This window comes from Colias philodice, chromosome 16 (genome assembly GCF_061535455.1).
Source record: "Colias philodice isolate Cphi_HAF_F1 chromosome 16, ilColPhil1 Martin Lab GWU primary, whole genome shotgun sequence".
Taxonomy (NCBI): Eukaryota; Metazoa; Arthropoda; class Insecta; order Lepidoptera; family Pieridae; genus Colias; species Colias philodice.
In genome coordinates, this window is record NC_143101.1 from 8,406,702 (window position 1) to 8,426,588 (window position 19,887).

Below are 19,887 nucleotides of genomic sequence, written 5' to 3' on the forward strand. Positions count from 1 at the left end.
CTTTTAATACAAATAAACTGTTAAATAAAGTTATACCAAATTCGTGTTACTGTGACTCGGAAATATGTGTTACTTATAAATGAAACCCTAATAGTAAATCTAAATTGTACCAATTTTGTTAAAACTTTTCCCTTCTTGCAAGCCTTACCACATTCAACATTACTGATCACTATCTTAAAATCTTTCCCACTAGTACCTAATCATTAAAAGCCTCAAATATACTCTGCAATAAAAATAAAATCACATAATCTTTGCAGAAACTGTCAGAAGAAGCGGCGCGGGCCACATCGGGACATTCCGAACTAAATCGCCGTTGGAGAAAGTAAACTACGATTATAACAACCTTTCACCATTTCACTGGAAAGTATTCCATATCATAAGGCAATAAGGTATAAAATTGAATGGGTATAAAATGCCGAAGTCATTGCAATACAGGTGGGTATGAGTGAAGTAATAGCGACTTGTTAATGGGATTTGATTCTAAGTGCTTGAATTTATGCGTAGAATGCTGTGAAGGGTTTTTACCTCTGTATATAACACGATAAAAGGTAGTAATACTATAGGTACTTACGAAAAATTGCAAAATATGTATTTTTCGTCAATTTGCTGGATGTGGAAGTATGTACAAAATTGATACAGATACTTTGGAGATTACATACATGAAGATGGCTTGACTGATAGAGAGACAAAAAAATAGCTGTCTCAAATTAACTGTATGTAATTGTAGAGCTTACTTCTAATTGCATTTGTAAAAAATGTTATCTCGTCGTATGATTTGTAGTTTTTACTGATGTTTGTTAAATAATATTTTTATTTAAATATAAATATATTTCTTCTTATTCGGTAAAATAAGGTATCAATGTCACAAACATCTTTTTCATAAAGTAAGACGTTACCCATTGCCGTCTCGTGAAAGACATCAACGAGTGAGATGCGTATTGTGATAAAAATTGTGAATTAATTTTTAAATTTGTAAAATTGTACTGAATAATGAAATTATAAAATAAAACACAAACCTTGAAGGTGAATAAACAATTGTTTATCCTACATAAGTATATTTCTTTAAGATTCACAGTTGCACAATAAAAATATTACATATGCATTTTTGTAAAGAAAAATATACAAATATTAAATAATATCAAATGATATGAGGATAAATATTTCTTGGATGCAATAAACAACATTAAAAATTGTCTATATTATTCTGAAAGGCGCTACAAATTATGATCGATATTAAATTGAGATCCTTATAATATGAAGTATACCAATAATTAACACCTAAAACTAGTCATATTATAGTAAATAACAAAAATACTTAAGTTACTACAGTTAATTTTCTCCTATAAGTATATTTGCTATTCAATGTCGAAGGCGCATTACCTATATTCTTACATAAACTTACTCTATCTCTAGTTACTTTTATAAAGAACCTATAAAACGGGTTCATATGCTAATTTATGTTTTGGCTTTCACTATAACTATATTTATATTAGGTACTGCGCAATACCGATTTTTACATATTCCTTAATATTCATTAAACTATTATAACATATAACATTACATATTTACATTTTAAGTTCATAAAACTATTGAAAATAAAACTTATAACTATATAAGCTTCCTCCTTGATTCCTCCCTCAGTTGTTTATACGATGTACAGTACAAATGATTCTTTTCACGCCGGTCCTTCGATCTGTTGATGTGAAACCTCGTGAAGTGGAACGGGAGTGTGTTTCTTCTTTGGTTGCAGGATATCTGTTCCCCAGGTCCACTGTAAGGAAAAATACAAAGTCAGTATTGTCACTTCAACTAAGACTACTACTACAATGTAAGAAATAAGTGGATTGTATAAGACACTGATAATTGTGTAGAATTTTTGAACTCAGATTTATCTCTCAGAGATTCTAGATTACTCAGCTGTATTTGCAAATTAAATAACAATTAACAAACCAATTTTTCTAAACACTTAAAAGTGAAATGTCAAATATAGAGCTGCTTATACTGCTATAAATTACTACTAATGAATTAACTATTTTGAAACGCAACTTTTACGAAATTTAAATTTATGAATCCCCTACAATTACCCTTTCCTTTACATAAAAATAAATCTTACCACCACCACAGCAAAGGTGAGTCCCAAGGAGTATCCAGCCAGCACGTCACTCCAATGGTGCTTATAGTCGGACACCCTGGACAGCGCTGTGAACCAGCTCAGCATCACCGCTGAGAACTGGATCACGTGTCTGATGGCGCGGGTGCCTCGCCAGACCATGCGTTTCTCGAGATATAGCTAGAATAGAATAGGTTTTATAAAATAGTGCTAAATTTCGTCTGGCCTAATAATATAATATGCAAAAATTGGTATCCTATAATCAATACCACACTACAATCACAAGGTCCTATTGATAAATATATTACAAATGCAAAAGTTTGTGAGGATTCTTTCATCCAAAAACGTAAATCGAAGGCGAATATATAGATATAATCTGAATAAGACAAGAGAAAAGTAGCGTCTTGAAATTAGTTAATTCGTGAAAGGTCCAAAAGATAATTGATTTGAAGTTTTTTCAAATTATATCAGTTGATGCTTCTAACTAATCATTTCTGACATAATATGGCTTAAACCATAATCTCCCAACGTATATAGCAGTCAACTATTTACAACAATTCGATAAAAAGATAATGGCATGCAAGCGCGGATCCAGGGGGGGGGTCACGGGGTCATGACCCCCCCCTGGGCTAGGTCCACGACCTAAGTGGACCACTAATTTAATATTAACTTTTTTAAATTAACAAATTAATACTGTTCAATATGATGTTTTTATTGAATTTTGAGACATAAAAGTAATATAGAACAATGAAATCAATTACAAACGGTAACGGAAGAGAATATAACAAAAATTATAGAAAAATTTTATTAGGGTCGACCTGTGGTCGTAATTTAAGGACAAATAACAGGTTTTTCGATTTTTAAAAAAAAACTATAACTGCGGAATAAAGTGTAATGGTAAAGTTGTATGTAATAATTTTTTTTTCTACAACTTTTGCTGTTACACTTTTCACACAAAACCTCAAATATCGAAATATCCCAGTTCGTGGATAAGACATAAAATAGCAAAATTTTTTTTAAATGAACAATAGAAAATACAGTCAAATTACAACAAAAAATCGGCCAAGTGCGCGTCGGACCCGCGCACCGAGGACTCCGAGCAAACATATTTTTTCATTATGTTGCAGTTGTATCTTACAATTGTTTGTAAGTGCTTAAGTCGTTGCTTTTAACCAAATTTCAAGACTGTGTTCAACTGTTCACGGGAAGTACCTTGTAGGTTTTGATTGATGATTCCCTTGCAAGTAGTTGCGAATTACAGAATATGCGGCTCTAATTGCTTTTTCTTCAGATTGCGTTGACATAGAATTTGAATTAAATAACAGATTTAAGTTATTATAGACCTGAGTTCTGATGTGAATATCAATTAAATACATGTCGACGTTCATGAGTAAAGGGATTGTAAGTTTAAAATTATTTAAAAAATATATTTTTATTTAATTTAATCAAATAATTTGGGTTATCGCCGTTATTACTACATCTGTGCTATAACACGATACTTTTTACTCAATTTCAAGACTGTGTTTACGGGACAGGGTGCTCCCTGCAGGTATTGATTCCCTTGCTAATGTCGAAATCCTACGGTCTACGGTCCCTTGATGCTGTGAAAAATTCAAACGTTTTAGCCAACGCAATCAAAAGATGCAGCTGTAATTGCTGAAATTTTTCGACACTCCCTAAGAAATCAAAACCTACAGGGTAGTTCCCGAGTACACAGAGTCATGAAATTTAGTACAATCAAACGTCTTATAACGCCGACTAGCTTACCGCCCGCGGCTTCGCCCGCTTTCTCTAAAACCTTATAAATAATATACTATTCCTGTTGAATCACTCTATCTTTAAAAAAACTGCATCGAAATTCGTTGCGTAGTTTTAAAGATTTAATCATACATCGGGACATAGGCACAGAGACAACGACTTTGTTTACTAATTGCGAAAAGCATGAATTTTTCCTTAGATTATAATATAAAAAAATATTTTAAATTTTTTTTAACTTACAACCCTGTTACTCATGAACGCTGACATGTATTAACTTGATATTCATACCAAAAACTCAAGTCTATAATACCTTTACGCTATAATAAAATCAAACTTCTATGTCAACGAATCAGAAGATACAGCCGTAAATGCCGAAAAATTTCGCAAATTTCGACATTCGCAAGGGAATCAAAACTCAAAACCTACAGGGTACTTTCCGTAAACTCAGAATCTTGAAATTCGGTACAAAGCAACATTTTATGGTACAGATACAGGAATAATTGCAAAAAATATATATTTTTCAAGTTTGTCTGCCTATCAAGACCCTGTTTCTCAGGAACGCGTGGAAATTCATACCGAATACTCAAATCTACGGTTCCTTATAGCTGTGAAAAAATCAAACTTATAAGCCAACGCAATCAAAAGATACAGCCGTTTATGCCGTAAATTATCGCAAATTTCGACATTATCGCAAGGGAATCAAAATCTATAGGTATTGTACTACTTCCTGTGAACACAGAGTTCTGAAATTTGGTAAAAAGCAATGTCAGCATAGATGGAGGAAAAATTGCTAAAACATACATTTCATGCCTATCAACATTCGCAAGTGTTGCCAGGAATCAAAACCTACAGGGTACTTCCCGTGAACACAGAATCTTGATATTTAATTTTTATTTAATAGAAACTTACGTCTTATAGCACAGATAAAGGAAAAATTGCAAAAAGCATAAATTTAATATTAAAACATAAAAAAATGTTTGTACGGAACTCTTGGTTCGCCAATCCGACTCGCACTTGACCAATTTTTTTAAAATCTACGTATCAATTAAATTACCAAAATATAGCTTTTGAAAATTGACCACGTCTATGTGACCCCCCCCTGGCACTAAAGCTGGATCCGCCCTTGATGGCATGTCTTATTAAGATATATAATCCAATTATTGAATAAAATGTAAATAATCATGTAAAGTTACAATCATATTCTTATCTCAATAAACTCAGAAATGAACCGGCATTCCTGATAATAATATATTTACTACATATTTAGATAATCGTATGATGAAGGATTGGATCATCACACAATAAAATCGAATGATGACTACTGACTGATGTTGATTTTCGGCTCACTATTTTAGGACATGTTTTTTCTTTCTTCATCTCCATCGGGAATCGAACCCAGGACCTTGGTGCTACGCTCACGCGTCAACCACTGTACCAAGGAGGCTAGGCGGTCAGAATACATAATAGTAACTAAATGCTACTTACAGCCAAATAAACCATGGTAAACGCCGACCAGGCAGAGTGTCCGCTCAAAAAGGACAAGTGCATGTCGCTAAACTTCTCCGTGCGGGTGCCCGTGCACTCGAATTGATTCGCCTCTATGTAGCGGTGCTGCCAGGCGGGGTCGCTGCAGTTGATGGAGGGACGACATAACTGGGGAAAAAGGTACAAATATTATTTCTAGCTCTACAATATAGCTTTAATAATAACAATCTCTAGACATATTAATAATGCATCCTATACGAGCTTCAAATCAATCCAACAATTTATTTACTCTCTAAACCTTCATCAAATAATACCATCCCTTATAAGACTATAAATTATGTTTAATGTCACGCCAGCGTATTGATACTATAATAAATCATCACTACATAGTATAAACCAAAGTCGCTTTCTCTGTCCCTATGTCCCTATGTATGCTTAAATCTTTAAAACTACGAGACGGATTTTGATGCGGTTTTTATTAATAGATAGAGTGATTCAAGAGGAAGGTTTTAGTATATAATTTATTATGTTTTAGACAAAGCAGGTGAAGCCGCGGGCGGAAAGCTAGTATTTTATAAAATACATCTGCATAAATTTGTAAATTTTTGTTAATCGTGTAGATACGTAATATGTATATTATATTTAAGCAATAAATAAAATTATTTCACATCTTTAAAACCATTAAGATAATTATAATTTATCCAGACTTAAGCGCGTCACAAAATTTCGGGTCATTTGTAACAGGATGGCGGTTCTACAGGGGTCTTAGTACGCAATGACAAAAAGAAAAATGATGGTCAGAACGCTGATACCGGATACCTTAAGATACTATGACGTTTTATATTAGAGTATCTTAACATAAAATATTATAGTATATTCACCGTGTGTGACGCGCTTTAGTAACTAGTGTCGTATGTTATCAATGATTTTATATCTCAGTCTGTCTTGAGATCTGTGTGTGCAAGAACGTAGTTTTTGTCGTAAAGTGGAATTTAAAATTTAATATTTAAAAATATTCTTGAGTGGATTTGAACCTGGACTCTGTGACTTCTCGGTCCGCGGTGCCGCGCGCGACGCCAAACAAGCTAAGAATCACTACGTGAATTGAGTCATCCGTTTCTTGTTTCGTACTATCTACGTAACGCCAGTATTCGCAACCTTCGGCATGAACTCGTGTAAGCGTTGTAATGAGACTGTTTCTGATGGTACCGCTTGCTCCAGCTGTCGGTGTAATTACCACTTTCAATGTGCGGGATATTCAGAAATCGGTTGGCGGAGACTCGGGATTGAACGTCAAACCTCATGGCTTTGTCAGGATTGTAAAAATACGTTATCATCTGGATGTACCACAAAAAACTTAGAAGACTTAAGTTCTTATCAATTATCATTGAAGAGAATCGAAGACATGCTTTCGCCGCTTTCTTCACTTCCGGAACAAGTTGAAAAGCTTCGCTATGATTTAAATGAACTAACCTCTACTTTTAATACCAGTGTTATTGAAGATATTTATAAAAGACTTGAGGACATCGATTCAAAATTAAAAATAGCGGACACAATTAAAGAGAATATGCAAAAAATTCAATCACAGGTGCTTATTATGGAAGACAAATTTAAGGCTTATGAAATTGAAGCTTCTAAGAGAAAAGAGGATCACGAACGTCTTCAGAAGGCTATTGCAGCCTTGGAACTCGAGCAACGACGTACTCAACAAAAGAACAGATTCTTAAACGTTGAAATAGTTGGCTTACCGGAAAAACCCAATGAAAACTTAGTTGAAGAATTTTTACGCTTAGCAGCTGCCTTAGACTGTAATCTGAAAAAAGAAGACTTAGATTTTATTACCAGAATCCAACCTTTACATGGTAAACAAGGAGCTTCGAAAAAGATCGTGGCGAAGTTAAATAATAAAATGAGCAAGGATGTTTTAATAGCTAATTTTAAAAAATGCAACAAGAATAAAGGCCTATCGTCGCACGACCTTGGTTTTGGAGGTAACTCTGTAAAGATTTTCATTAATGAACATCTCACTATCGCGAACAAAATCTTGTTAAATACCTGTAAACAACGTGCAAAAGAGCGTAATATAAAGTTCGTATGGGTTAAAAATTGCGTTATTTACTTACGCGCCAGTGAGAAGTCTCCAGCAAAGGCTATAACTTCGGAAGAAGACTTGAATATTTTTTTAGAGAATTTAAAATAGTTTTTTTGTTTACTGCTACGATCGAGTCACAATTAAAATATAGCTTTCTATATTATGAGCCACATCACATTAATTTACATAATTTTCCAAATTACTTTTACTTATACTATATATACACACACTTTTCACATACACTTTATTTACAGAAGAATGCACTTATTAAATCTTCCTTTAATATTGTTATACAAATATCAATGAACGTTGTTGTAATAATATGTTTACCACCCCTGACTGCGTTAAATAGTGAACGCACAGTAACAATATTGAACAAAATTTTTTCACATACCCTCAATGACTATATTTTTTCGTGTCTGATGTTCTTTGTGAATAATGAATCTACTTGTTTATTATGCATTAATAGAATATATTATTTGATGCGTAACCGCGATATTAATAAGTGTTATTTTGTTATAAAATATTGTCAATTATTTTATTTCAGACGGAATTAATTCCGGTTTTTTAAATAATATAGTTAAATATATAATTTCTTCCTTCTTATATAATGCCAATAAACAATAGTTTAACAGCCGTACAAATAAACGAGTTATAACATTTTATGCAAAGAATAAACTAAGAATAAGGAAAAATCATACAAATAAACACGAAATAAATGTAACCTAGTATAACTTCGTAATAAGTATTCATACTAATGCTATTTCGACCTTATTACGGCTACCACCCTAGTATAAGTCTGACATAACCGAGTTATAACATATCTTTTAGTACATTGTGCTGTGTTTTACAAGTTTTAGAAGCAATTTTCAATCTAAATTTGAGATAATAGCAATGAGAGTATACGAGAAGTAGAAAAAGTTGAGCAAATTAATAATTTCATTACGTACCTATTGAAATGGAAAATTTTGTATGAAATGTCAAAATATACGAAATTATGAAAAACCCTTTTGATATTTATAATGATTTATTTATTTACAACATGCGCCAAACCATACATACATAAAACTTATTTCTAAACTTATCACAATAATATACACTTTCGTTGAAAATATAAATCTTCTAAGCCTGGAGTTGTATGTTTTGAGTACCAGTTATTTGGCAACTCTCTATCTCAAGGTGGGTTTATCTTCTGTTCTCCAGATATTTGATAGCGTTATCTATCATTTGCTTGCATATTTAATGATATATTTAAATTATTTCCAATAAATATTTAAAAAATAAATAAACAGAACATCGTAGATGAAACTTAACAACAAATTCGACGAAGTCAAACGTCAGCAAAATGACAGCACCAAGGCTTAACCGTAGACAATTTCAATGTTTTTCATAATTTTGTGAATGAATTGCGACGTTGCCGCTTCGCGCCTATTGCATAGCGTGAGCATAGATACATCGACGTTATTCCAAATTTATTTGTAAGAAATTATGACATCCTTATTCTTTATTTATTCTTATCATATCTATGCATTGCATAAGGTTTGAATAAGCAAGTTTTTATTTGTACGGCTGTTAATATTTACTATCAAAATGCACGCGGATTACGCACAAAATTACCAATCTTCTTTAAAAATGTTGAAAAGAATAATTACGACTTAATTATTATTACTGAAAGTTGGTTATGTAACGGGATATTGGATACGGAACTATGTGATAGGCGTTACGATGTATTTAGATGCGACAGAATAACCAAAAAGAAGGGCGGGGGTGTTATGATTTGCATTAAAAAAACATTTTTGAGTCATAACTTGCATAACGTTCCTGATGACCTTGAAAGTGTTTGGTTGACGATACCAGGGAATGTTTTTAAATTTAAGACACAGGATATAAAGAATTTGCACGTTCTTGCGCTTTATCTACCCCCTAATTCAGACGCACATAATACCCTAAAAATATTTAATCAAGCTTTACGTAATCTTTATGATCGGCATCCGAATGACCTATTTCTTATTATTGGCGATTTTAACTTACCTTTTATTTTATGGTCGACTGACAACACGTATAAAATAAGCAAATATTGTAATTCTAATTTACTTGAATCTGCATTAGATCTGCTCGATATTATAAATTTAATGGGAGCTCGACAGTTTAACGTCACACAGAACCACTGTGGCAATACTCTCGATCTTGTCTTCTCGAATTTTTCTGTCGATTGCACGGCATGTTCCGATGCACTCGTAAATATAGATAGATTTCATAGCCCATTGTTTATTTGTGTACACGATATATGTTTTAAAAAATTGCGACCTGTGTTTTCTAAGCTGAGGAAATTTTATAGAGCAGACTATGATGCCATAAATTCTGAACTGAATAAAATAAACTGGTACGAGCTTCTAACAATAGGTTCTTTGGACGAATGCGTAGACATATTTTACAGCAAGATTAATACCCTCATCGATACGTTTGTCCCATGTATAAAGATATCTTCTCGACGCCATTACCCTAAGTGGTACACGCCGGCTCTTATTAATGCAATTAAAGAGAAATCTAAATTTCATAATCGATGGAAAATTTTCAAAAACCCTAATGACTACGCATCCTTCTCTCTACTTAGAAAGAGAGTTAAATACTTACAGGATGAATGTCATTCCAACTATTTATCTCGTTGTCAAGACAGCATCATTAAAGACCCAAAGCAATTTTGGACTTACATTAACAGCAAGCGTAATAACTCAAATTTACCATGCAATATGAATTATAATGGACGTGTTCTCACAAATGGTAGCGATATTTGTAATGCTTTCAACGAATATTTTCATAGCGTGTTTCATAGGACTATCTCCTCCAGCGTAACGCCTAATGCCTATGAATCTGATGTAACTGACTGCTTACACACTATATCTTGTAATGAAGGAGAAATATTAAAACTACTTAAGGATTTAGATGTTAAGAAAGGCGCTGGTTCTGATGGTATACCAGCTATATTCGTCAAAAAATGTCAGTCTGGTCTTCTTTTGCCTTTAAAAATATTATTTAATCGTTCAGTCACCGAAGGAGTTTTTCCGAAACGTTGGAAGGAAGCCTTAATTGTACCGATCCATAAAAAGAATTCTAAAAAAGAAATAACTAACTATAGGGGTATTTCATTGCTTAACATATTCTCAAAATTGCTTGAAAAACTAGTGTATAAAAGTATTTACAAACATGCTCTGAATTATATTCCACATAATCAACACGGTTTTATAAAATCACGAAATGTCTTAACGAACTTATTGGATCTTACCCACTATCTCAACATCAATATGAGTGACAAAGTACAGGTTGATGTAATATATACAGACTTTGAGAAGGCATTTGACAGAGTAAATTACGATGTTCTAATAGGCAAGCTTTCAGACGTTAATATCAAAGGTAACCTACTAAGATGGATAGATTCTTACATAAGAAATCGTTGTCAAGCCGTTGTAGTTGGTGGTTATAGGTCTAACTTTGTAGATATCCCTTCAGGTGTGCCCCAGGGTTCGCACATGGGGCCTTTGCTGTACAATATATATCTTTATGATATAGATAAATGCTTTCATAGTTCTAAATTTCTTTTATATGCGGACGATAAAAAGATATTTACTAAAATAGCTAGCTTAGATGATTGTCTATCACTTCAAAACGACCTTAATAGATTAACAAACTACTATAACATAAATAAGATATCCGTTAATATTAATAAATGCCAAAAAATAACTTTCTCTAGAAATAAAAAAAATATTATAAATTTTGAATATTCAATCTGCAACGAAAAAATTCCTTCCACGAATACAGTAAGGGATTTGGGCGTGATACTGGATGAGAAACTCACGTACAACGATCACATTGACTACGTCACAAAAAAGGCTTTTGCTAATTTAGGGTTTGTTTTGCGCACAGCCGAACCTTTTGATGATATACGATGCTTAAAGGTCTTATATTTCGCATATGTTCGGAGTATCCTTGAGTTCGCATGTGTAATATGGCGACCAGTCTACAAATGTTATATCCATAGGCTAGAAAAGATACAAAAGATATTTTTTAAGAAATTAAATTTTAAATCTAAACATTTCCCTGATAGCTACGAGCAAGCTTGCCAACATTATAATATTAACGCACTATCGGATAGAAGAGATCTAATCGACGTAATGTTCTTGTTTGATATTTTAAATAATAAATTTGACTGTATCTCTATTTTGAATCCTTTAAATTTTCGGGTTCCAAGTCAAGGCACTCGTCAAAAAAATCTGTTCTTAGTGCCCTCAACATCTACAAACTATCTTAAAAATTCTCCATATTTCAGACTCCCTGAAGTATACAATAATAAATTTTGCTCAGCTGATATATTTAGTTTGTCACGTCCCAGATTTAAAAGTGCAATTCTTCAGATTATCAATAATTTGAATAAGTAACACACACACACACACACACACACACACACACACACACACACACACACACACACACACACACACACACACACACTCACTCACACATCCACTCATTCACTCACACAGTCACATTATTAGGCTCATTTTTATTTTTGTTTTTTCTCAACTTTAATGTTATTTTGTTGATGTTGCTTGTTTACTAGAAGTCACATTTATTTTTCATGTACGTTTTATGTTTCATCAAGAACAATTGTTGTACTTTTGTTAAAGAAAAAGAAAACAATTATTGTTCCCTTTTAGTTTACCTCTTGTTGTCACACAATTGGACTATTATTGGTGTGCCTTGTAATTGGCGTTTTTATATGTAATTTGTATAATTTATCTTAATAACAGCTGTAAGGTGCCTTTTATGAATAAAATAAAATAAAAAATAAATAAATATAAATCCTTGAGTGTAATCTATATGAGCTGCACTACTGTTTCCTGACTATTCGTATCTCATTTCTTGCACTTTATTTACAATTATTATCTATACTAATATTATACGAGTTTGTTTGTTTGCTTGAACGTGCTTAACTCAGGAACCATGGGTCTGATTTGAAGAATTATTTCACTGTCCACTATTTATCTAGAAAATCTAGGAAAGGTATAAGGCTCATCACGCTAAGTCCTAAGATTAGTAGGAGCGGAGAAATGCGGGTAAAACCGTGGGGTATAGTAATTGTTTATTATTGTATGAAATAAAAAGAATTCTTAACGTGTTTAATATTAAATTAATACTAGCGGCCCGCCCCGGCTTCGCCCGTGGTACATATGAAAAATAGATGTTGGCCGATTCTCAGACTTACCCGATATGCACAGAAAATTTCATGAGAATCGGTCCACCCGTTTCGGAGGAGTATGCAGACTAACATTGTGACACGAGAATTTTATATATAAGATTTACATTATTAGCATATAATATAGATATATGATAAGCATTTGTATTTGCTTTCATAAGATATACGAAGTGCTCGAAGATGATATCGCTTATATCTGTCGTTGATAACGCTTTTAAATTTTTTATAAATAAAAAAAAATATTAAATATAATAAGATAAAGTTATTTTTAACTTATCTTACTTTTAACTTATAACTAACCTATATTTAATAATCAATTTGTCTAATCTATATAGAGCTAAAAAAATTATTTGTTACTTATTTAATTGTACCCAAGGTTGTTACTTCTAGCGTAGTGTGATAAAAGTTTCAGTCATGATTTATTATATAAGTGTAATTGGTACAACTGTCAATTAATTTGCAGTTAACATATTTCAATTGTATCTATTAATAGTACAGAATTATTGTGCAAACGATATGAAAGATATAACCATATTAAAAATCAGTTATATATGTTACTTACATCACAAAAAATATACTATACTAGTACTTACATCAAAGAAATGTGGCCTAGGTCTTCCAATAACATTTTTAGCAATATTCGTGGTAAGTTCAATGAAGCAGGTCCCAAAACCGAAGCAAGCCAGCACGCAGTAGAAGCCTCGTAACCACTTCGGGATCGGGATGTTGAAGCAGTACTGGGTGTCGTCGTCTTTGCGCAGCAGGACCCACTCGCATATGAGAAACTGGTGAATATATGGTATATTAATTTATGTAAAACATGGGTAAAATATAGTATTACTATTTTGTAATCTGTGGTTGAATTTAAACTAGAGTGCTGTAGTTCAAGATAAGAATAAAATAAAATTAAATAGTAATTGATTCCTTAACTAGGGTTACATATTATACATAAATTATTATTGTAATTAGAATGTAAACTAGATTGCGTCCAAAGTTGTACAATAAGGGTTAAAATTATGTCGCAAAAGTATTTATCTCTAATAAAGAAGTAAAATATATTGTACACAAATAGATAATGATTATATACAATACTAGCTTTCCGCCCGCGGCTTCGCCCGCGTTTTCAAAGAAAAACCCGTTCCCGTAGGATTTCCGGGATAAAACCTATCCTATGTCCTTTTTCGGGTATCAAAATATCTCTATACCAAATTTCATGCAAATTGGTTCAGTAGTTAAGGCGTGATAGAGTAACAGACAGACAGACAGAGTTACTTTCGCATTTATAATATTAGTATGGATGTAGGAGTTCTAAATCTAAACTTATTTATTAAGTAAGCAATTCTTGGATATAAAAAACACACATGGCAAATTTCTACTCGTAAGTCACAAAAAATCAATCAAGGGATCTATACTCTATATTTTCACAGCAATCCACTGTTTCTGCTGTATGTCTCTACAATTTTTCTCCCATCCGCTTTCAGTAAAACATAATATAGCTATGCTACAAAAGTCTATCGGAGACACAGAATCCAACTCTACATTATCAATCAAAGCAATCTGCAATTTATTTGTAGAACTCTAGATTTTCATTGCAATTGCTCTACATCCTATTTCTCGGATATTTTCTCTACAATTTATATCCCATACTTACAGCCAAGATAGGCAGGCTTAGCCCATACAGCCTCAGCACAGGGGTGGTGACTGTATCGTCCTTGTAAGGGAACATGAGGCTCTCATCGCCGCAGAAGAAACCGCGCTCGAACGAAATCCAGATGTCCTGGGTTATGTATATTAGGATTATCACTGAAAAGATTGCAAATATTAATTTATTTTATTTTTTAGAATATTCTTTATTTGTATTAATTAATTATTAAATAAAGTGTTTTGATTTAAACTGAGGTCTTATTTTATTTCGAAAATAAGTATAGTGTTCGCTAGGTGTAATACAGTTTTAACATTTACATACATACAAATACGTATTGACCTTTTTCAGATATTATGAAATTAAAGTTTTCACAAGAACGAGAAATGCGGCATTTTAACTTCTATTTTTACAGTTAACAAATAACCAACATTGCGAACATGTCTTGTGCTTGATTTTATTTTTTACTTAATGTTTTATTTTTATTTATTTTTTTGGAAATTATCAACCTTCTTTTTTAACAACTTTAGTACTTTTTATTATTAACTGCAAATCAATATGTTTTGTACAATTTTTATTGACACAATTTGCATTCACAATAGTGATTACATAATTAGAGAATAAGCTAAGCTATAATGATTTAGGGCCGAATTTTCAATGCTTGGATACAACTTATTCGTCGAATAATGTATAAAACTACCATTTTAAAAACGTATTCTAATGGCCCGTATTTGACAGTGTGACATTTTAAAATTATCGTGTAATACTTTATTGGACGGATAAGTTATATCCAAGCATTGAAAAATCGGCCTTTAGAAAAAGAATTAACCTACATTACATACGATTACATTGAACATTGATTCCCGTTTAATTTTTTTCATCAAAACACCTATATACTGCTAAAATAAAATATCTAAACGCGTGAAAATACCTTTAAATATTTCAAATTTACGTTATATGTAATAAGAAATATTTGTTTACATTTGTAAAATAAACTTACGTGCGGAAATACAAAAGCAGTCGAGAACGAATTTTCTCAATATATGCATAGATATCTCTTCCCGCGACATGTTGGCGTCTGATCGTCCACTGAGTGAGATGGTCAAGTCACTCGCTATTTATATGTATATACGAGAGATAGCGTACGATATACTTTATCTAACACTTGGATAATAATTTATGTCCCCTAATCGTGCGTGATTCGAAAGCTTTGGCCCGTAAATTGGGTTATGATAGGATAATTTTATGTGGGGTAGCATCAAGCATGCAGTAAGATTGTAAATTGTGTTTTGAGGTTGAATTTAGCAGTTTCAAAAACCCATCTTGTATGAATTATATATTTTCATTTATGTACCTCTATCTGCTAAAAATATACCGATCATTTGATTTAAGTAAGTAATATACATTTAAAGTTTAAACATTTTACATAAATTTGTTATTATTTGTACCAATCACTACATAGTATAAAACAAAGTCACTTTCTCCGTCCCTATGTCCTTATACGTATGCTTAAATCTTTAAAACTACGATCTTTGTCATTTTTGTAATCTGAATAAAATTTACAGCTAAACTCGTATATTTTACAAAAACTAAAAAAATGCAAATTACATATTTTGATATAAAATCCCCGCAAAGCTGATAACGCTTCTAAGTCTAAACATTCATTATCTTATGATTGACCCCTCGAGTACATATAAATTTATATGATACAATATATGGTACATATAAAAATATGTTAGCCTATAATTAATTGTTGCACTTGATTTGTTAAATTGCATTCTCCTTGTATGTCTATAATTAGTGTTAACAATTGTTGGCTATCCTTTGTAAAATAAATAAATAAAAAAAATATTATTTTTCTGTAAAGATTAAATAGTTTAGAGCTATCTAACTCTAATGTCTAATTAAATGTTAGGCTTCGTTTGACTGTTCAAATATGATTATAAATACATATTATATTAGGTACAATAAGCTTTGCCTGCATGCATAGATGCTAAATTTTTTTGTTTTTGCAAGTTCTAATCTCGGTATGTCTGTGGCATCGTAGCTCTATAACGTTTTGTAGTTCCGTAGATACTTAATTCATCTATACGGAGTAATAGCATCACTATATAGTATAAAACAAAGTCACTTTCTCTGTCTCTATGTCCCTTTGTATGCTTAAATCTTTAAAACTACGCAACGGATTATGATGCGGTTTTTTAAATAGATAGAGTGATTCAAGAGGAAGGTTTGAGTATATAAAATATTGGGCTTAAGACAAAGTGGGCGAAGCCGCGCGCTCAAAGCTAGTAGATAATATAACATATTACAATGCTAAGGAATAGAAATAACTGTCGAAAGATAAAATATAATGCAAATAGAGCGTCGGCTGTGTCGGCCGCGGCGTTTCGTCATACATTTCTACTAAGTATTAGTTGTTGAAATTTTTTACATATAGGTACTACTACCTACTGTATTTTTAATATTCGATTACAAAAATAAATTAATATTCTCTTTCGTATGAGTCATAATTGTTATTTTCTTAAACGGTTTTAGATGGGCTTATTTTATCGGCTATCGGTTAGCTTCGCAGTTGGTTATCAATTTTAAAACAAAATCTAATTTCAAAACATTTTTTTTTTTCATTATTTGTTACAATTTTGCTACATAGAAATGAAGAACAGTATTATTACAAATATGTAATATATGGGTACCTATCTATACTAATATTATAAAGCTGAAGAGTTTGTTTGTTTGTTTGAACGCGCTAATCTCGGGAACTACTGGGCCGATTTGAAAAATTCTTTCGGTGTTAGATAGCTCATTTATCGAGGAAGGCTATAGGCTATATACGATCACGCTACCAAGAGGAGAGGAGCCACGGGGGTGAAACCGCGCGGAGCGGCTAGTATGGTATAAATGCTAGTTTTTGATGAATGACAATAAAAATCATGTATTATGTGTATTATATGTAAAAAGTGAGATGTTTGTCATACTTATCTTAATATAGGTATATATATATATATATATATATATATATATATATATATATATATATATAAATCTCGTGTTACAATGTTTGTCCTCAATGGACTCCTAAACCACTAAACCGATTATAATAAAATTCGCACACCATGTGCAGTTCGATCCAACTTGATAGATAGGATAGTTTAAACATGTAGGTACCACGGGCGAAGCCGAGGCGGACCGCTAGTAAAACAATAATAATCGAATAATTTATAAACATCTATAAATTGATTTAAACTGATATTTATTGAACTACACATTCATGTTTCGTGTTCATACGAGCACACGTGGGTTAACAAACCTTGTTATATTTAAAAACAATATAGATAACAACTTTAACATTGTATGTAAATAATATATTTTTAGAATATTGTTTTATTACAAACTAGCGGTCCGCCCCGGCTTCGCCCGTGGTACATATTTACGTTTTCTCTACATAAAAACCATCCTCGTACCTACTTCAAGGAATATAATAAAAAAAGAATTATCGGTTCAGCCGTTCTCGAGTTATGCGCTTACCAACACATTTTGCGATTCATTTTTATATTATAGAAGATAATTAATAAATAAAGATAATGCGTATTTTTGTTATTTTAAATATTTAAAATCTTTATTTTTCACAAAAAGTTGTATAAAAATAAACGTATAGGTAATTGAATTATTTAAATCTATAAATTATTCTGAGCACCCACCAATACGACAAATAATTTTATTGAAAAATGTAGAGACTGTAATATTATTTCTTTATTTTATTTTATTTTTTTGTGTGGTGTCTCTCAATGTTAGCCAGAAGGGCTTCTACATTTTAACGCGGACGCGGGGGTGAACTGAAGGTTCACCCTGGTAGCGACATGCACAAGGGCGTCCCCCCTTGACGGGGACCACGAACCTCGGCTTGAGCTGTCGCTTGAGTGGAGGAGGCCAGAAGGGCCCTAATCAGACGGGTATTTCTTTATAAGCCCTAATTATTGTTTTCCACTATTAAAAAGCTTTCCTCAAAACCATTTATTATGTAGATAGTATTCTATAGTAAATACATATTATGTACAAGATTCCGTAGGAACAGGAATATTTGAAATAACATTTTGTAACATTGTTTTCTATCAAAACATTATCAATTTCGATAAAGCGGATTACCGACCACGCCGTTGCATCGCCCAGCGCGTGTGATTCGCTTACGGTGGAGGCGTGCGATGTACGCAAACATATATTATATTATCTCTAAAAAAACTTACGTATCAATGAGTTATGAGCTATTTATATAAGCTGATAATTCTAAATAACAATTTTAGAAGTTATCTATACATTATGAACTAAATACTATCGGTCTTTCAAAACATAATTTAACCATTCATGATTAGTTAAACTGTACTAACTTGCTATAGAAGTTTTTGCAACGTATTTGTCCTTATGTTTGTTCGCAATAAACTCAAAAATTATACTGAACCGATTTTCATTATCTTTACACCAATAGATAGAGTGGATCTCGAGAAACGATTTACTTGTATACGTAGTCTGTGGTTTTACTATGTAGATATATAATTTACTAGCTTTCCGCCCGCTGCTTTGCACGCTTTGTCTTAAGCCTAATAAATCTATATATACAGGGTGTCACACTTTTGGTATACTAAGCGCGAAGGGACTTGTAGTTTTGCATACACTGAACACGAAAAAAATACTTAAACAACAAAATTACGTCAAAATTTTTTTGCTAAATTTTTCCTGAAAATCCATGTTTTCTTCTCTGGCTTCGCGCAACCGGCATATATAGCTTCGCTAATGTGAACATTTTATCTATGAACACATAATCTTAAACGATAGCTCACGTGCTGATGGCAAAGCTGGGCGGGATGCATGAAATGGGTGTAGACCGTACACATAGAGTTTTAAGACTTCGTCTTTTTGAAAAAAAATGTGTCTGGAATTTTATAAGTATTTTTTACGTACTCAGCGTATGCAAAACTATAACCTCCTTTGAGCTTAGTATACCAACAGTGGGACATCCTGTATATACATATATATATATAAAAGAAAGTCGTGTTAGTTACTCCACTTATAACTCAAGAACGGCTGAACCGATTTAGCTGAAAATTGGCAGGGAGGTAGTTTAGAGCCAGGAGAAAGACATAGGATATATGATAATATGTACCACGGGCGAAGCCGGGGCGGACCACTAGTTACTTATACATATATACTAAAACCTTCCTCTTGCACTACTCTATAAAACTGTATTATAAACAACTGTATAATTAAAAAGAAACTCCATCGAAATCTGTTGTATAATTTACGGCGGCGGTTGTTTAATTTACAGACGGCGGTAAGCGACTTGGTTTTATATTACGTTGTGATTTATCATTTAGTTTTAGACAACTCAAGCCGTGGGCAGAAAGCTAGTTTATTATAAGCCGCGTCTATCTCTCGAGTACCTAATATTCAACAAGATATTGTTGAGGATCTTTTTTAAGACACCTAAAGGTCTGTACTCTGTACAAACTATAAGGTCTTATCTTTTCTGAAGTAAAATTGTAGATTTATTCATA

General features: G+C 32.5%; 1 protein-coding gene across 1 annotated transcript; it reads right to left on the minus strand.

The window, feature by feature from the left end:
* Positions 1 to 1,017: 1,017 nt before the first annotated feature.
* LOC149481863 (putative phosphatidate phosphatase) lies at positions 1,018 to 15,423 on the minus strand. The gene is made up of 6 exons (XM_089704950.1): positions 15,339 to 15,423; positions 14,348 to 14,499; positions 13,290 to 13,481; positions 5,354 to 5,521; positions 2,114 to 2,290; positions 1,018 to 1,771 (listed from the first exon to the last, which is right to left on the minus strand). Exons 1-6 carry the CDS (start codon positions 15,406 to 15,408, stop codon positions 1,676 to 1,678), a joined length of 855 nt encoding a protein of 284 aa, XP_089561076.1. The 5' UTR covers positions 15,409 to 15,423; the 3' UTR covers positions 1,018 to 1,675.
* Between the last annotated feature and the right edge of the window lie 4,464 nt (positions 15,424 to 19,887).